This window comes from Rhinolophus sinicus, linkage group LG05 (assembly GCF_036562045.2).
Source record: "Rhinolophus sinicus isolate RSC01 linkage group LG05, ASM3656204v1, whole genome shotgun sequence".
NCBI lineage: Eukaryota > Metazoa > Chordata > Mammalia > Chiroptera > Rhinolophidae > Rhinolophus > Rhinolophus sinicus.
In genome coordinates, this window is record NC_133755.1 from 168,707,160 (window position 1) to 168,724,629 (window position 17,470).

The window sequence follows — 17,470 nt, forward strand, 5'->3', positions numbered from 1 at the left end:
GCACGTTAGTCTTCACTCTCTGCCCCATCTCCTTGACTTCAAAGTCAACCTTGAGTTGTATTCGGTAGCAATCATTCTTTTTTCCTTATATTGGTAACTGTAATTCCCACTAATTGGAAAAGTAAGGAACTTTTGGAATTTTAAAGGACTGCTACCAATCTTCTCATCTTTGCCCCTCTCTGAAGTGAGCAGTTCTTTCCCTTTATCTCTGACATTTAACTACATGCTGGCACCCTTGTCCCAGCTGGTATATTTAGTGCCATTCCTCCGTTCCAGGAAACTTTGTATTTTTTCCCTTTGACAATTCAGCTGGTGGAAAGCCACTGGTGCTCAAAAGTTTCCTTATAATTAAAGGGACACAGCCAGATAGGGTCACTACACCCACAATTTGACCTACTTTTTTTTCTCACATCTGTTCACATCACACAAGCAGAAAAGAACTCAGTTTTTCTGCCAGCCAGTCCAAACCTTTCCACTGGGCTCCAGAGGGCTTGGTGCCACACCAGGCTCCAGCAAAGATTTCAAGAGCTAGAATCCTTGAGACACAGTGGAACACTCGATGGGGCTGCTTGCGTGTCCAGGCCCTTAAATGCCCCTACTGCTCCTAGCAGGGCTTGAGTTGACGAGAAAGTCTGGCTGGAATCCCCCAATTCCCTCACTTTTTGTGTTTGGGGACCATTTGTCAGTTGCATTTGCCAGGTACAGCCCTTCCTGTACCTGTTTGCGTTTGTGTTTCTAAACGCAAACTCCCTTAGTGATTTCATTGCTTAAATGGCATATGTACCAGCCCCATGGTATTCATCACACTCTAAGTATAAAAAGCCAACCAGACTCAACAGGGAGGGCCTTTTAGAAGGGGAGAGATTCTGATTCCTAGCTTCTGAGGCTTGCACTCACAAACTGGGGAGGGTAATTATCTTTAATACATGATAAGGAAGATTGTGGTAATGACTGTCTTAGGTTTTCCAAATGGCATTTTTAATAGGTCTGTTAAGGTGTTTGGTCTACCAAGATATTTAAAGGAGAAGAAAACACATCCGAAAGCTTCTACCGTTAAGTTTGTGTGAAACCCTACATTTGCAGTTTGGTTGTTTTCTTTTCGGGTACATTTACTTAAGTGGGAGCCAGGTTTATGAAGAGGATAAGTGACATGGGAAGGGGGATCATTGAGGTTTGTGCATGGACTAGTTTATGTTTTGCTGGGTGGTGGGGTGGGGTATAAAGAAATATCTGTGAGAGAATGCAAAGGAATGTTTGCAGGAGGCCCTGACCATATCTGTTGATTCCTCTCCAGGCGGGGAGGAGCCTGTGTTTGAGAATTCCCCAGTCCTGGATGAAAGGGCCGCCCTTTACTCTGGAGTGCACAAGAAGCCTTTTTTCTTTGACGGCTCTCCTGAGAAACCACCAGAAGATGATTCAGACTCTCTCACCACGTCTCCATCATCTAGCAGCCTGGATACCTGGGGAGCTGGCCGGAAATTGGTCAAAACCTTCAGCAAAGGAGAGGGTCGAGGCCTCATTAAGCCTCCCAAGAAGATGGGGACATTTTTCTCCTATCCAGAAGAAGAAAAGGCCCAGAAGGTCTCTCGCTCCCTAACTGAGGGGGAGATGAAGAAGGGTCTCGGGTCCCTGAGCCACGGGGTAAGTACAGATGGTGTTTGCTTCTATGACAACTCCCGTCGTAGGCACCACCTTCTAGTGTCCCTGGAGGAGGTTCAGAGTGTCCGGAAGCAAATCCGCTTGAAGAAGACGGATACTAATTATTCATGTTCCAGAGCTTTTCTCTGCCAGCGTCCCTCCAGAAAAGGCGTTAACAGCATGACCTGTGACCTGCAGCTGCTTCGGCAAAGGCCCAAAGGGGGAGGGAGCTGCGGCGTCCCCAGCAGGAGGGTGCGCGGGCGCCCCTCGGTCAGCGAGTTCAATATCACCTACGTGGTGGAGCGGAGCCTGTACAGCCACCTGAACTTGACCCAGCTAGTGCGTCCTGCCTCAGACAGGACCCTGAGCAAGGCTGAGAAACAGGACCTGAGGAGGTGTTTGCTGGAGGAGGATGAGGAGGCAAAGAGGAAGTGGGCCGCCACAGTCGACCGCTGTACTAAAAGGGTTCTCTTGAGAATCCACCAGAAGTCCGTGAGTCACAAAGAGGGTCACCAGGATGGCCTTGTCATTTCTGTGATGTGCAGTCAAGCATTATGGCCTTTCCTCTGTGGAGCCTACCATCCTCCCCTCTCTCCTACTCATAACTTCATGCCTGGAGGGTCCAGTCCACCATCATCTCAGCTTTCTAACCCTACTTTCATTTGGTGATGGCTTCTCCTTTTCCGTTCGTCCTCTAGCCAGTTGAAGCTGTGCTATTTTTCATTAAAACTAAACATTGACGCTGATCCAGAGGGCTTTCAGAGAGCGGGGTGGGGTTTGGCCTCCCTCTAGGAGTGGCTGTCTTGATTCCCAGCCACCACGTCACTTGACCTCAAAGAAGCTGATTGAAAACAGGATATTTTGCCTCTAAAAGAGATGCTTATTCTGTTAGTTAATTAAAACAATAGGAACTAGCTCATGGAAAGATTGCCATCATCACGGTCACCAATTTGGTGATTTGAAAACACTGTGCAAGGTACGTTTCTTTTGTTAGTAGAGGCAAATGGAAAAAAAAAATTATATCTAAAGGGGAAATAATTAGAGCTTTTCTTTTACTTAAGTCTAGTTGATGTACTTATCTTTTTAATCAAAGAGACCACTATCTAAAAATGTCCTCCGCGGCTCTGTAGATTCTTATATACATAGCAAGGAATAAGATACTTACTTTCAAATACTAAAATGTTTTTCACTTGTATTACTGAATTTTTAGAGATTGTAAAATTTATTTTCAGGGCCTGACTTATTTTAAGCTTGAGAATGTAGGTATTTCCCCCCTGGAATTCCTACCCAACTTTTAGTTTGCACAATAGCCCATATAAAATGGTGCAGAGAGAGCAGTTGCTGTGGGTTTCCTGGCCTGCGACATGTCCCCTGGTGCCCTGCTTAATCCACTCGGGACTGTGGCCATGTCCCCTTTTAAAGATCTGAAGGAATAGACTACTGCAATCTCTTATAGGGGCTTTACCAGGCTTCCTCCATACTCATGAACAAGATTTTCTTCCCCAGATGATTACTGTAATTTAAATTCCGTCAAGTTCTGCTTTTGTGGAAATGGAGACTGATTGGCCAGTGCCATCGTTAAGATGACGTTTTCTGTTCTAAAAGGATCCTTAGGTCTGTCCGTAGCTCTTAGGTTTCCCAAATATTCCCACATGTATTGATTTTCTTGCTAAATCTAATTTTTCATCTTTTCACATTCCTATCAGTCTTGCAACACTTTCAATACTATTAATAACAACGTTTCTTCTGCTTCGTTCAGCATCATGGCGATAATTTAGGGTGGTTTTGTTTTTGTTGTAAAATAACCATTCTTTCTCTTCACTCATTCAGTTCTTACCCACAAATCTTTTGTAAAATACTTGTGGCTAACCAATCTTGGTGTAAATTACTTTTTTCCCTTTAGAACTATTCTGCTCAGGCTCTCTGTCTCTGTACATTTTGACATGACCTTGATAGAGTAGATCCATCTCTTCTGTTAATTGATGACTGAGTGCCATGAGTTTCAATCATGTAATACTGATAATTTTTCCACACTGAGCTCCTTGAATTGTTCATGTGACCCTCATATTGTTTATTACCAGGTTAATGATATTACTTTACCAAGATTTTCTTCCAGAAGTTATATTTCTAAGATTTATGCCAATTAACATTGTGGGCCCATAATTAATTCTTCATTGACACTTAGCAGGGACATCTGGGCACTTCCCCCTGCCTCCCCTGTAAAAGTGGCACTATGTAATCTCTATTTCAAGTGTCAGCCTGAGGCTGAATATTTTTAAGGTACTATGAGCTTGAAGCTGGACAGTGTTAAAGTTAATGCTTGTTGAAGTACATATTCAGTGCTAAATTAGAAATTTGCATGTACTTTTTATTGTAAGTCTAGTTGTGCAATCAGGAAAACAATTTAATTATTCAGAGAATGTAAGGGAAAATAAGTGTTTAACGACAGAAAGAGCTTTTTTTGTCTTTAATGGATTAAGACAGTTTTTTTGCTTGGCTTACTTAAAAAGCTTTTTCCATTCTCTTTCTCATATATACCCTTCATTTTATCCAAAAGTGCACAGTTTCCTTTAATCTTCAACCTTGATCTTTTTCCTCTTTCAAAAGAATGCCATATTTGCTTGATGAAACCTCAGGGAAATGATAATGCTTTGTATTCACTGGAAATGGTCACTTGTCTTGCTTTTTATTTGGTCATTCAATTTTTGTTTGGTGGAACAAACATGCATGACATTTTGGAATTTTGTCCTTTTTTAAAATTCAACCTCCTCACCCTTGAAAAAACCCCCAACAAACATGTTTTCAACTGCATGACCATTGCATTGACTGGCTCCCCTCATCCACAAGCGTCTGTGTAAAACATTCTTATAATTATCTACACAGGAGATGTATGAACTTAGAAAACCTCATTTAGGCTTCATTTATGTAGACCACCAAAGCCAAAGATTGGTTCACTTTCTTTACCTCTTCTCTCTTCAGTGTCTTTTTTTCTGTTGAAGGAATGGTGCTTCATGAACTATTTGATATTACTGAAAAAGTTAGAGATTAGTTCAAGCAATGTTCATTGTTACATTCTTTGCTCTTTCTACATTAAGAGGAATCAGTTCCAGGTACCTTAGCATATCACTTGGAGAGGTTTTAGTGGGTAGTTAAGATAACCAGTCCACTATTTAAGCTTTTAGGAAGAAATGCATACGGCAGGCATACAAAGACATGAATGAGCTTCTAATTTATTACAGTTATAGTTTCCACATAAGTTCTTTGTCAGTTATTTCATGTGCATCAGACAGAACACGCCGGGCTCCAGTGTTGCAGTGGATGCTGGCATTTAAAGCAGGGAAGTGCAAAAGCCATGCAATGATGGGGCATCTGGGTGCCATACTATGTCTGTGAAGTCCTGAGTCACAGGAAAACAACTAGAATAAAATCACTACCTTTGCAAAAGTGAGAAAATCTCTTTGGCATTATAAGCTGGAAAGAAAACGTTAATGTTAAAAAGTAGCCTGCAGAGGTGGTCATAGCATTGCTTGTTGCTAGGTTAGAGGATTTGGTGAGTGTGTTTGCATAAAGAGGTCTTTCTGTTTTTATAGAACAGATTAAGTCTAGTTAAATTGACCATACGGGAAATAGGATTGTCCATTTATGTTTAATACAAAATCTGGATAATGTCCACTGGAAATCATGGCCGTGATGGATTATTTAAAATGGCAACAACAGCCTTGGTGACGGAGAAAAACAGTTATGTGACATCCTGAATGTTGGTGACCCCAAAATGCCTCCTGTACCACTTACACATCTCCTGGCCCTCTTTTCTGCCACGCCTGCTATCTCACCTCTTGGCCCATTCCTGGGATGCTCTGGTTTTACAGTTGAAGCCCCCAGAATGTGAGGCCCAGGAATAAGCTCTAGCCCTTCATTTGCATATTTAGAATGTGGGCCAAACCGAAAAGCTGGTATGGCAATTGTTGCAACAAGCTACAGTTCTCAGTGTAGCCCTAATGAGAAGTAATGGAAGAAACTAGCATTCAGAGAGTGTCTGCTTTGTGCCAGGTAGTGTGCTAGAAGTCTTCAAATATATGATACAGATAATAGTTAACTGATGAAGAAACAAGCTCAGAGAGTTTAAGTACCAATGTTCACACAGCCAAGTAAGTGGCAGAACCAGGATTTGGATCCGTGTCTGTGATTCCAAAAACCTAGGCATTTTCCTTCCTGGGTGTTGCTTTCTCAGTTGAGTTAATATACATAGTGCATTTATTTTAAATAAGCAGCATTTGTAGTATACGTTGTTCTTTATATTCATTTCTTCCATTTAGTAGCATTAACTAGTGTTCTCTGGGAAACAGATAATACAAAATATTGGAACCCAAATTTGCTATTCAACTTTTATTACTGGTTACTTAAAAAGATAATCAGTTATAACAAGAATTAATGTACTTTAAGTTTCTCTTTTGTCTAACAGATTGTTTTGGGAGGGTTGTGGAAATGGTCCCTGAGTAGCTTTTGCTAGAAAAATAAAAGGAATTCACACCAAGTTCTGGGAACTATAAAAGACTGAAATATAAGCAGTTTCATAAAGTTTGAAACCAACTCAAAGTGCATTAAAGTTTTCATTATAACATCTGTGCTTTTCCTATTGAAACCAAGGGGTGTGGTCAGAGACAGTCACTGAATCAACTTTTTTCTTTCTGGGCAAATGTGACGTCTTCACTTCATACACTCTGAGAAAAAGGGTCATAATTAAGTAGGGAAGTTAGATGGGAAAGTTACCAGGATTTTGGGCTAGGTCAGGAAAGCAATGAGTGAGTAATCCTCTTGTCTGATTGGACTATTGTAAACATAACCTAATTTCCCCTTTCCTAGCAATTTAAAACTAAACAAAAAAGAGTCTGTTCAAAAAGCCTGCTGTCAGTGACAGAGCTGTAGGGTTTCAGACCTGAGTTTCTAAAAGCCTTCTGAGCAGATGGATCCCTTAATATGCATTCCCTGATTACCACTACTGTATGCAGCCAGGACTGGGAGGGTATGTGATGTTTGTTGCTAAGAGACAGGGAGTCTTAAAGCACTTAGTGCATGGATGGTTTTATTGTTTTATTTTTTTTAACCACTTGGGTTTTGCGTGTTAAGGGGATTCTGGACCTCTGGTGTAGGCACAGTCCCAGTGGCCTGTGGAATGGCTAAATAAGTAAAGTTTGCTTTGAACATGAATCATGTATTCTTTTCCTCATCATTTCTCGTTTCCTACTTTCATCCTGTAACATATTTGTGATTCAGTGATGTCCTGCAGATGGGAAATGTGTTGGGTTGGTGCACTGCTGGCTGATTTAAGCATAACTGGATTATTCCTGCCCTGCCCTCTCCTTTCCACAGAGAACCTGCAGTTTTGGAGGGTTTGATTTGACAAATCGTTCTCTGCACATTGGCAGTAATAACTCTGACCCAATGGTGAGTAATAACTCTGACCTAATACATCAGAGGGAAAGTAAGAGGTTCATAATCAAGCCACGTGGTTGACATAGTTTCACATTTAGTATCTTTAAGATTTGATACTGGGTAACCTTTTCCTAAAGGTGATCCTAAATCATATTGGAAAGAAGCCCTATTTCACCCATCTTAGGTATGCTTCACTCTTCCATGCGGAATGAATGATGACCACCTCGGCCTCCATCTTTCTGCTTATTGTAGCACCATTCCTTCAATGCCTTTGCTTCCAGTTTTCTCCAGGTCACAAACCCAGATGAGTTTGGCTTTTACGGTCCCAGCCATTTGTGCACACGTGCATTTGGTTCAGACTAGTCTGAAGTGCACCTGACTGCCATACTCAGGTAGTGCAACGGGGTGGAGCCCTGGGATTTGGGTTCAAGAGTAGATGCCAGCATTTCTAACAACCAGTTTTATCGCAAGTCACGTACATAGCCACAGACTAAGCCTAGGTCTTTCTGATCTGGGGTGTCCTGGGATGAACTCAGTCTCCTTGGGGCCAAAGCAAACCAGATTCTTGAGGGCCAAGGTTACTGCCTCCTCAAACCTGCTTCTTCTGGGTCACAGTCTGGGGACAGGCCACAGCTGTGCTGTACAAGTTCTGCTCCTTACCTTTACTTGCTAAGGCCCCAGGGGTGTGGGTGAATTTTACATACAGTTTTGTTTTCCCCTTAGGCATATTGAGAGGAAAGTGTGAAATTAAGATTCCATGCTTATATTGTTAGGATCATGTATAAGCTAAAAAACACCCATCTATGATTTTCAAAGTGAGAATTTCCTGAAGGAATAAAACTGTATTATTTGGATATCAAATTGTATTGATTCATAAACCAATAATTTTCTGTAATCAAACTTTTACAAAATGAAAGTATGAGATTTTTTTCTCCATTCTCTAGGGAAAGTTGTTTTCTGTTTTAGGTGAAACAGAGGACGAGAGGTGACCCCAGTCTAACTTGTCCAGAAAAGGAAATTTATACACTTAGGGGTGGACCACGCAAAGTGCCACAGATGTTGGACTTGTAATGCTTGAGATTTGCCATTTTGTTTTTACTATTTCCTATGTGATTCAGTAGTATGGTCTTTTTCGTTGTTCCCCACTGCCGGGATTATGTGAACATTGATTCATTTGAATTGCTCTTTAGTGGTGAAATGTATTCCCTTGGGTATTTAAAATTGTGGGAAAAAACTGTAATAGGAGAAGAATGTGCTCAGATTAAATAAAATAAAAAGTAACTCACATCCCACTTTAAACAAATGAACAAAAGCCTCTTAGTGAGTAGCTTTTAATTTTTCATCAAAAGGATAAATAACAGAGCACCGAGTTAACGTAGGAAAAATTTTAAGATCCTGGGGGGTGCCAGTATTTTTCTGAGAGGTAAAACATTAATGGTTTGAATAATAAAAGCTGTTTTGGTGCTTCATTTTCTGTGATTCAAGGTATGTATAATTTTTTTTTTTTTTTTTTCAGGGTAAAGAAGGAGATTTTGTGTACAAGGAAGTAATCAAATCACCCACTGCTTCCCGCATCTCTCTGGGAAAAAAGGTGAAATCGGTGAAGGAGACAATGAGGAAGAGAATGTCTAAAAAATACAGCAGTTCTGTCTCTGAGCAGGTATGCAGCTGCCAAGGAAAGATCCCCTTGGTTCCTCCTGACAGCAGGGAAAGCCGAGGATGGTTGGTCAGAAATTATAAATGGTGCTAAAAAATGTGTATTCCATGGCATTACCCTGGCTCTAGGACCATGCTGAGTTTATGTAGACAAACATTTGATACAAACATTTACTAAGAACTTAAGGTCATACTAGCATTGTGCTTGGTGCTGGGAATACAAAACGCAGGCTTCTCATACAGATGAGAGAAAACACAAACGTAAAAAAAATGATTATTCTTTAGTTCAGTAAGCACTAAAATTTGAGCACAAAAGAAGGACTGTATTTTCTAAAAGGAAATCCCTTACCACAAAATGGATGTCACCAGAACCAAACCTAAAGAAGATACTTACATTTTCTTAGGCAGCAGACTTTTTCAGCATGAGTTGTTCTGGAAGCACAGAGCAAGTCTGAGAAGTAAACTCAGAAAACACTCCCCAGCTGCAGGACTTCGATGGTAATCCTGTTTCTGCAGGGCTGTTTTCACTAACTGGCTCTAACTGTGCCCATGAAGATATCACAGAATTGATCCCCTTAATTCTATAATTTCATCACTAGACACATACCCAGTTTCTGTCTTACTTGTATGAATCGAGGGAATAAAGAAAGACATGCGGAGAGCTGGGCCTTGACATAATTTCGACCATTAGATTTTCAAAGCACTCACCTCCGGCACCTTTATAGTATTCATTTTGTAGTCTGTTGGAGTACCTGTGTATGCTGGTTGTCTACTTGAAATATGTAGGTAATGCTACTTCATCTACAAAATAAGAACCCGGAAAGCAGACATTTTTGCTCAGCTGCTGCCCTCTGGTGGGCATAGTCAGCTACACGCGAAACATCCCTTGTTTGAATCACTAACAGCACCACCTCGCCAGCTCTGCCAGCGACGCTGTGATTCAGACAAAGCCTGCACAGCGTCTTCAGTTTATTACAGGGTTTTCACTGGGGGAGGGTGTGATTTTGCTTCCCCACCAACCCCAGGGCATTTGGATAGTCACAACTTGAGTGAGGTGGGGTGAGGTGGGTGCTACTGGCATCTAGTGGATAGCAGCCAGGGAGGCGACTTACAATGCACGGGATAGCCTTCCATGACAAGGAATTACTCATCCAAAACGTTGATAGTGCGCAGGTTGAGAAACTCTGGCTTAGACCTACAGGGGAAACTGGGGCTGCCTCCAATGTGTTTGTTCCACGATTATTTTCGTATTCTTTGCATTTCTTGTCCCTAAGGATGTGGGAGCGATGTTGATTCTATATTTCTGACCAGAAACAAAGCAAACTGTTCTGTCCTATGAAGCAGATGTCGTGCCTGGGAAAGCAGCATCTAATTTAAAGCACTTTATTTAGTTGACTTTCCCCCAAAATTGAAACATCCACTAAAAGCTCATGTAGACTTACATTTCGAGGGGTTTTCTGCTTTACAGATCATGAGCATAGAATTTTAATGTCATTTGAGCACTTTTTGATACTTTTACTGCTATATACCAGTCTTGTATTCTTAGGTCTGTGTTTGTTTTTTCATAGTTATTTCATATAAGGAAAAAACAGAATGAATAAGTGGTCTTTGTAATGGTTTTGGGGGAGAGAAAATTAATGTTTCACGTTTTTGGGTGTTTTTTTTTTTTTAACTTTTTAGTAGATATACCATCCATTCTAGTAAGAATTTTTGTCTGCTTTGTTCCAGCTTTATGCCCAGCAATAGCATCTGTTCTTGTAGGTTATCAATAAATACATGATGAATAAATCAAACATTTTTTAAAGCATTTAAAAACATACAATATCAGAGATGTGTATTTAATATTGCTTTTCAAAAAAATGTGTTTTTTTCAGAAGCATTAAGAAAAGAATTTAATTGGAAACATGTCTTATTTTATGATTTAGAAAGGAGGAGTGAGAATTTAGTCAGGAATTCATACTTCGCAGCTTCAGTAACACCCCAATAGTCGCACCTCTGGTTGTAGTTTTTGAGGTGGTTTGCTCACTTTCCTTAAATGTAAAGCACAACATGTGTTGGATCAGAAACTGCCATGGCTGTTGTCCTCAGATGTTTGCAGGACCCGCAGAATCCCGTGAAAGCCCTTCTGATGATTCGGCACCATGCAAATAACAGGTTTCGTTTAGAGGGTTTGGTGCTCACATGGCTGTGTAATACACCAGAGAGGTTTCTGTTTTGGCAAGTAAGCCATTCTCACTGCAGACTTTTTGAAGAATGATAATGTTGTACCGCTAATCAAATGAATATGCTATACTTATCTGTGCAAACGACGGGCTGCCATGCTGATGGCACATAGCCACGCCAAAAAGGAGAAGTACTGCTGAGTCACTAATGTCAGCATTCTGATAGGAAAAGGATGGCACAGCTTTTTACTAACAACACAGAAAAGAAGCGAAAGAAACTAAAACCTGGGTGACATGGAAATTTCATCCTAGACTGAAAAATGGTATTTTTGCTGCATATCTGGGTCCTAAGTTGGTATTGAATTAGCCAATTTCAGTAATTTGTATAAGTAGAAGTAGAAGTATCTGGACTTTTTCTTTTTTTTAGTGTTTCCCTTCAAGTAGATTACATAATCTCTGATAGTGCTTCCAGATGCTACATTACTAGTGGATTCTGCATTTGAAGTCCAGCTTCAATACTGGACTGTTGAGTATGCTAAGACTCTAAGCCTTTAACGAAATATTTTGTCTTAGAGGTAGATAGATTTTTCTCAGGGATTTCGAGAACTTTTATTTGAGCCTGAAAAATAATTTTTAAGTGCTTAATTAATAGTCACATGGACCACAGTTTTAAAACAAAGCAAGGATATAGATTGAAAAGGAAGATATTGGCTATGGAATCACATATGGATATAAAGATGGATTTGATTGATTTAGTTGAGGGCTAAATTGCTTCAAATTACAAAATGATACTCGTTTTGTCCACTCTGATGAAACTCAATTTTGTTGAAACCCATTGCAGGATTCAGGCCTTGATGGAATGCCTGGCTCCCCTCCATCTTCCCAGCCTGACAGCGAACACATGGAGAAGCCCAAGCTCAAAGCCGGAGGTTCTGTCGAGAGTCTGCGGAGTTCTCTGAGTGGACAGAGCTCCATGAGTACGCCTGTCTAGTTTGTAATCGTAGATGATTTCCTTGGGAGTTAAAAATCAGACTTTTACTGAGCGTCAGGTGCAGCCAATTTAAAGATAAATAAGACCAAGTTCCTACCCATAGGATGCTATTAGAGAGACAGACCTAGAGTCATATTTGTTAGTAGTAGATGTACAGCAGTGGCACACAAGAGGGGGTGATGAATTTTGATCAGAGAAGATAGGAAAGCATCTCAGAGGAAGGATCTGGAGAATGGAGGAGAATTTAGGCGAGTCTTGAGGTCAGAAAGATGACCAGTAAGAGGCGGCGGAAGGGGGAGAATTATAAATGTAAGTGATAACAAGTGCTGGTCAACTAGTCCAACCAATGGTGGTGTCCACAAAAAGGCAGGGGGGAAGACACCACATTTAAAGCCACCACTTTAAAAGCATTGGGCCTCGGGCAAGTTACTTGACCTCTCCAAGTTTGTTTCCTCATGTGTAAAATGGGGTCAAAATGGTATGCCTGACCAAGAGGTCAGGAATGTTAAAGGCTTGTGGTGTCCTCCATTAGGGAGTCACAGTGTCACCTGCATTCCCAGATCATAAAGATCACTTGCTGGAGACCCCCCCCCCCCACCTGCCTACAGTTAGGGGCTTGATTAGGGGTAACAGTGAGAAAACTCAGATCCTCCCCTGACCCCTAACGGGGCCCTGCTCTGGTCCTGATGTGTCTGTGATGGCTTCGCTCCTCTGCCCTTAGTTCCTTCGATGCCTTTTAGCTTTGTTATGTGGCAAATCTGTATTTATCCCTGTTCTGCCTGTTTTTCCTGTCCAGGTGGTCAAACCGTAAGTACCACCGATTCCTCGACCAGCAACAGGGAAAGCGTCAAGTCGGAAGATGGGGACGATGAAGAGCCCCCCTACCGGGGCCCCTTCTGTGGGCGAGCCAGGGTGCACACCGACTTCACGCCTAGTCCGTATGACACAGACTCGCTCAAGCTCAAGGTGTGTCTGCCTGGCCTCAGACCTGGGCTCTTTGTTTCTTTGGGGGGTGTTCTGTTGAACACTGGGCTAGTGAATAACAAAACAGAACCAGCCAGCATTTGCGACAGAGATGGGTCTTGTGTTCATCCTCCTGGCCCTGAACCCTGATCTCAGCTTCCCTCTAGAATTGCTTTTGTACCCTCCAACCTCCAGTTTCTATTCTTTCTCCAGCTAAAGGAATCTTACTGCTATCTCTGTGTGATTGCTGATATTTCTATGGGACAGATGGAGTTCCATAAAATGTATGAAGTGGTTACAGAACAGGGATTGCCACTGGCATTTGAGTGGTAGGAAGTTCTTGCTCTGAGAAGTAGGAGCTCTGGGTGATGGCAAGTCATTCAGAGAGCCAGGTGCCCCCCACGAGTACTGGGAAATGCTTCGTCCTGAGGCGCAGGAGGGTGGAGGGTGTGAGGCCACTGGCCTTCCTGGAATCCAGCGCAGTCGGGAGTACTCTGTCTGGCCCTCTGCCAAACTCCCATTCATGCAAGGTGACTGATGGACTCAATTCTGGCCTTTGTAGTGTTTTCACATCGCACAATTAACACATCTGATTGATTTGTGATTCACGCTTAGAACTGTACCTAACGGAAAGATCTTTGTCCCCTGGGCTACAGAAAGGAGACATCATTGATATAATCAGCAAACCACCCATGGGCACCTGGATGGGCCTGTTGAACAACAAGGTGGGCACATTCAAATTCATCTACGTGGACGTGCTAAACGAGGAAGAGGAGAAGCCCAAGCGCCCCACCAGGAGGAGGAGGAAAGGAAGACTGCCCCAGCCCAAATCCGTGGAGGACCTCCTTGATCGGATCAACCTGAAAGTCAGTTCCATCTTGTTCTGGTCACACTCTGCTGTCTCCTTCCCCTACACGGAGCCAGCGAGGTCACTTTTAGGGAAGGGTAGAGGATGACCTATGTCATTCAGCAAGGGTGGCCCATTGCTCTGATGAATATCCATTGTTCTACAGTTACCAGTGTTCTCATGCTGCCCTTGACCTCTGCTGTGGGTGATAGCATGAGCCCCAGGTGAAAATGTGCAACTAGCTCCCCCAAGAGCTACTTTCAAAGAGGTGTGACTTCGAGCTACTACCAGGAAGGGCTGTGGGCACAAATCCCTGCCACTGTGCCCACCGGGCTCCATAGAGGCCGTGAGGACTCATCCCTCCCATGTCTCCCACCAGGACTCCCAATATCTAGTGAGGTGGGGCTGCAGTGGTAGGTTCTGTCTCCTTGCAAAGCCATCTTGTTTCTGGGGAAGTCACAGGCCTTTGTGAGTTGGATTTTAATAGTTCTGTAAATGAAAGAACAGTCTCATCCACTGTGTGGTGTGTGGCTCTGAAGACATCAACTCATAGCAAGGACACAATTAAAATACAAGCCCCTTTCAGTCTGCAGTGTGCATCTTCTTAACCCATGATTAATGAAACGCCCCACCTGCCTACTAAGCTGTAGGCCTACGAGGTACAGAATAGCATACAAACGACACTTACTAATCTTCCAATTAGCATAAAAATGACTGTGGGAAAAGAGTTTATGGGTTTGAGGCTGGATGTCAGTCGTGTGTCACGTGGCTGGGCCTGCTGACACACTTCTGTCCTCTGTCCCTACAGGAGCACATGCCCACTTTCCTGTTCAATGGATATGAAGATCTGGACACCTTCAAGCTCCTGGAAGAGGAAGACTTGGATGAGTTAAATATCAGGGACCCAGAACACAGAGCTGTTCTCTTGACAGCAGTGGAGCTATTACAGGAATATGACAGTAAGTCCCTCTTAGCACAGAAGTGGTCCTCGTTCAAGCACCATGTTCTTAGGTCACCAGCCGCCCTCCTGGAAGCAGCCGGCCTATATGCTTAGCTCCCTGGAGTCACTCATTTGGTCCTAGGCTTTCCAAAGCCAAGGTCAATTTTGTCTTACGTCAAACAGCACAAAGAGCTAAATTCCCAGTGCAAACCTTCCTGGTAACATGGGAACAAAAAAACCTTACTGCTGGTAGCTTTCCTGGCATGTTTCCAGGTAAGTGTTGGGGAAAATGCTGCTCTAGGTGACTGAGAATTGAATTCCAGTTTTGTTAAGAAACATAGTGTGTGTCACGTTAGGTACTGACGGGGTGTGCCATCAGCAGGCCATTAGGACACCTGGGCACAAAAGTGACTGATAAACCAGGAGTATCTTGCCCAGCAAAGGGTTAGTTACTTCTCACAGCACACAAGGGGTTATTTTCTTACTGAATAGGTTGGTTAATGAAGAAATGAAATTCATCAGCTGCCATTATAGAAGCAGGAAATGCCTGAAGTGAATATGTAAGAGCAGAGAATCCCATAGTGCGAAATCTCAGCCGAAATGATAGCTCATTTTTACAGCCCATGAACAGAATTCAGTGGGCTCCCAGCTCTTATGTAGTCTCTTTGAGTACACTGTATCCTTTGCTCCATTAACCTAGTCTTATCTTGCTCTTTATTCTTTAATCTGACATCAAAAATTTTCCTGAAATTATGCATCACAGAGGGAGCGTCCTTTCCAGTTACTGAATTCAAATGCATTTTCTTTCAAGGGCTCTGCTCCAGAGGCATCAGTAGCTAATAGCCTTTCTATTTTTAAAAGATACACCAAAACCATGGTTAATGATGGGAAAAAAATTACACGTTACTGAATGACTCAGGCATGGAAGCAAGTGTCTCAATATAGTTACATTCACTTCCGCTTAGTAGGTCCTCCCTCTAAATTACCTGGTAACGGAGCAGACCACACACCATCAAATAGATGTCTGAACCCTAGACAAATACGCTGCCTTCAGGGATGGATTGCGCGGGAATTATGTTGTGTAGTTAATATCACTTTATAACCAGGTCTCTTTAGTATTGGTTTCTTTTGGGGAGGGGGAGGGGGGGCGGTCTGTGGCCAGGTTGGGTGTGAAGAGGCTGGCCCAGTGCCTGGTGTGGCCAACCAGCTATATTAATATCAATTAATGTTGCATCATCTAGTCTCCTGGACCACATCTGCTCTATGAAGTAGCTCATTTGCTCTTCCACAGCCACTGGGAATGGCTGGTTTATAAACCCAATCCATTGCATTTCTTTTATTATTCAGAACATAGGAGGAGCAAAGCTAAGAACTGAGTGCAAAGCAAGATCTGTGCTTAGTCTTTGTAGTGTCACATTGGCTCAGATTAATTGTCCTTCCTGGTCTCACACCCTGAGATTTGCATGGGGAGGTATTTCGTAGGAGGGAATCTTTGCCCACTGTGATGCTCATTCCGAAATCTAAGGAGGCTCTTTGCTTCTTCATAAATCCCATTTTGAGTGTATGGGGCCACTGTTTACAACATTCCTAATGCATAAAGTAGCACTTCCTTTTGTTGGTTCTAAAACAGACGCTTCATGGGCTCAGAGATGCTGTTTAGTGCCAAGGGTGTGAGTCGAGACATCCTAGGATTAAAAGGTTTTACATTCAGTGCAGTTTAATTCTGTGGTTAAGAAGCAGTCTCTCTCTAAGTAACCAATAACTTAGGGGAACACTATAGATACCTGTCAAACTAAATTTCTATGCACTAGACAGAGTCAGCGATCTATTGAGATCTCAGAGATCTTGCAAGTTTTCTAGCTCAGCCTCCCACAAGAGCAAGAAGCACATCTCCAGCATTGGTCGGCCTCTCATTGCATCTGTGCTTAGGGAAATGCCAGCCTGGATACAGCATTTGGAAAGACTAATTGTCTGATGGCAATTCTTTACATGCATCCCAAATCCACAGTCCCAGGTCTCCCCAATGAACCTCTCTTTTAAGAAAATAATTTTTGTAAGAATTTTAATCAGTTATTTCAGATATGCCGAAAAGTACAGAGAAAAATAAAACAAATCCACATATCCACTTCCTAAATCCAACTGAAGTGAACATTTTGCCATATTTGCTTCAATTCTTATCTTTTAAAGAAATAAATGTTACAAGCCCATTGAGAGGCCTGCTATCCAATAATTCCAATCCCTTCCGAACATCTTTCTTCACAAAGGTAATTGCTTTCCAGAAAAATGGTGTGTGTGTGTGTGTGTGTGTGTGTGTGTTGAGATGGGAGTGGGAGAGAGCTTTAGCCCAAGCAAAATCCCTTCAGGGCCAAGGTCAGGTCATGCCCCAGTAGGGTTTCAGCCCCACAGCCCAGTCCTCTGCTTTTGTTGGTTCTTCACCTTCATGCTTGTCCTTTGTACCCCGATATTAATGCTAGTAAGTGTAGGGAAAGGAGATGGCCTTGAGTGTACAGCACAACTAGGAGGTACCCTACCTCTGCGTTCTCCCTGATGAAGGAGCTCAAGTTACTGGGGAAACACTGGCTTTTAGTTCTAAGCAATTTTGCTAAACTTGATAGTTGGGTTTCTGCTAAGTAGCTGCTGATTGAATCTTTTAGACAGAAAGTGACAATAGGCCCTTGACATATGCCTCATGATTTTATAAATGAACTGGTTTTCAGGCAGTGCGAAGGAACCCTTCCCTCCCCATAATAACTTAAGGTACCGTGCCGGGTCTGGTGAGGCTGGCTTCCCCAAAGATGCAGACACAGCCTGCATTTTTATGCAGTGGCAGGGGACAAGTT

The 17,470-nt window shown here is 42.5% G+C and overlaps 1 protein-coding gene across 11 annotated transcripts in view; it reads left to right on the forward strand.

The window, feature by feature from the left end:
* Positions 1 to 17,470, forward strand: part of SASH1 (SAM and SH3 domain containing 1) — a 233,322-nt gene that overhangs the window by 201,263 nt on the left and 14,589 nt on the right. For 8 of the 11 annotated variants that reach the window (XM_019746922.2, XM_074333692.1, XM_019746921.2 and 5 more), the window contains 7 exons: positions 1,295 to 2,130; positions 7,009 to 7,083; positions 8,588 to 8,731; positions 11,731 to 11,866; positions 12,677 to 12,846; positions 13,500 to 13,709; positions 14,499 to 14,649. In XM_019746922.2, coding sequence (XP_019602481.2) covers positions 1,295 to 2,130; positions 7,009 to 7,083; positions 8,588 to 8,731; positions 11,731 to 11,866; positions 12,677 to 12,846; positions 13,500 to 13,709; positions 14,499 to 14,649 — 1,722 coding nt within the window. The remainder of the gene's footprint in view (positions 1 to 1,294; positions 2,131 to 7,008; positions 7,084 to 8,587; positions 8,732 to 11,730; positions 11,867 to 12,676; positions 12,847 to 13,499; positions 13,710 to 14,498; positions 14,650 to 17,470) is intronic. The other 3 variants (XM_019746923.2, XM_019746927.2, XM_019746924.2) reach the window with 2 other exon arrangements.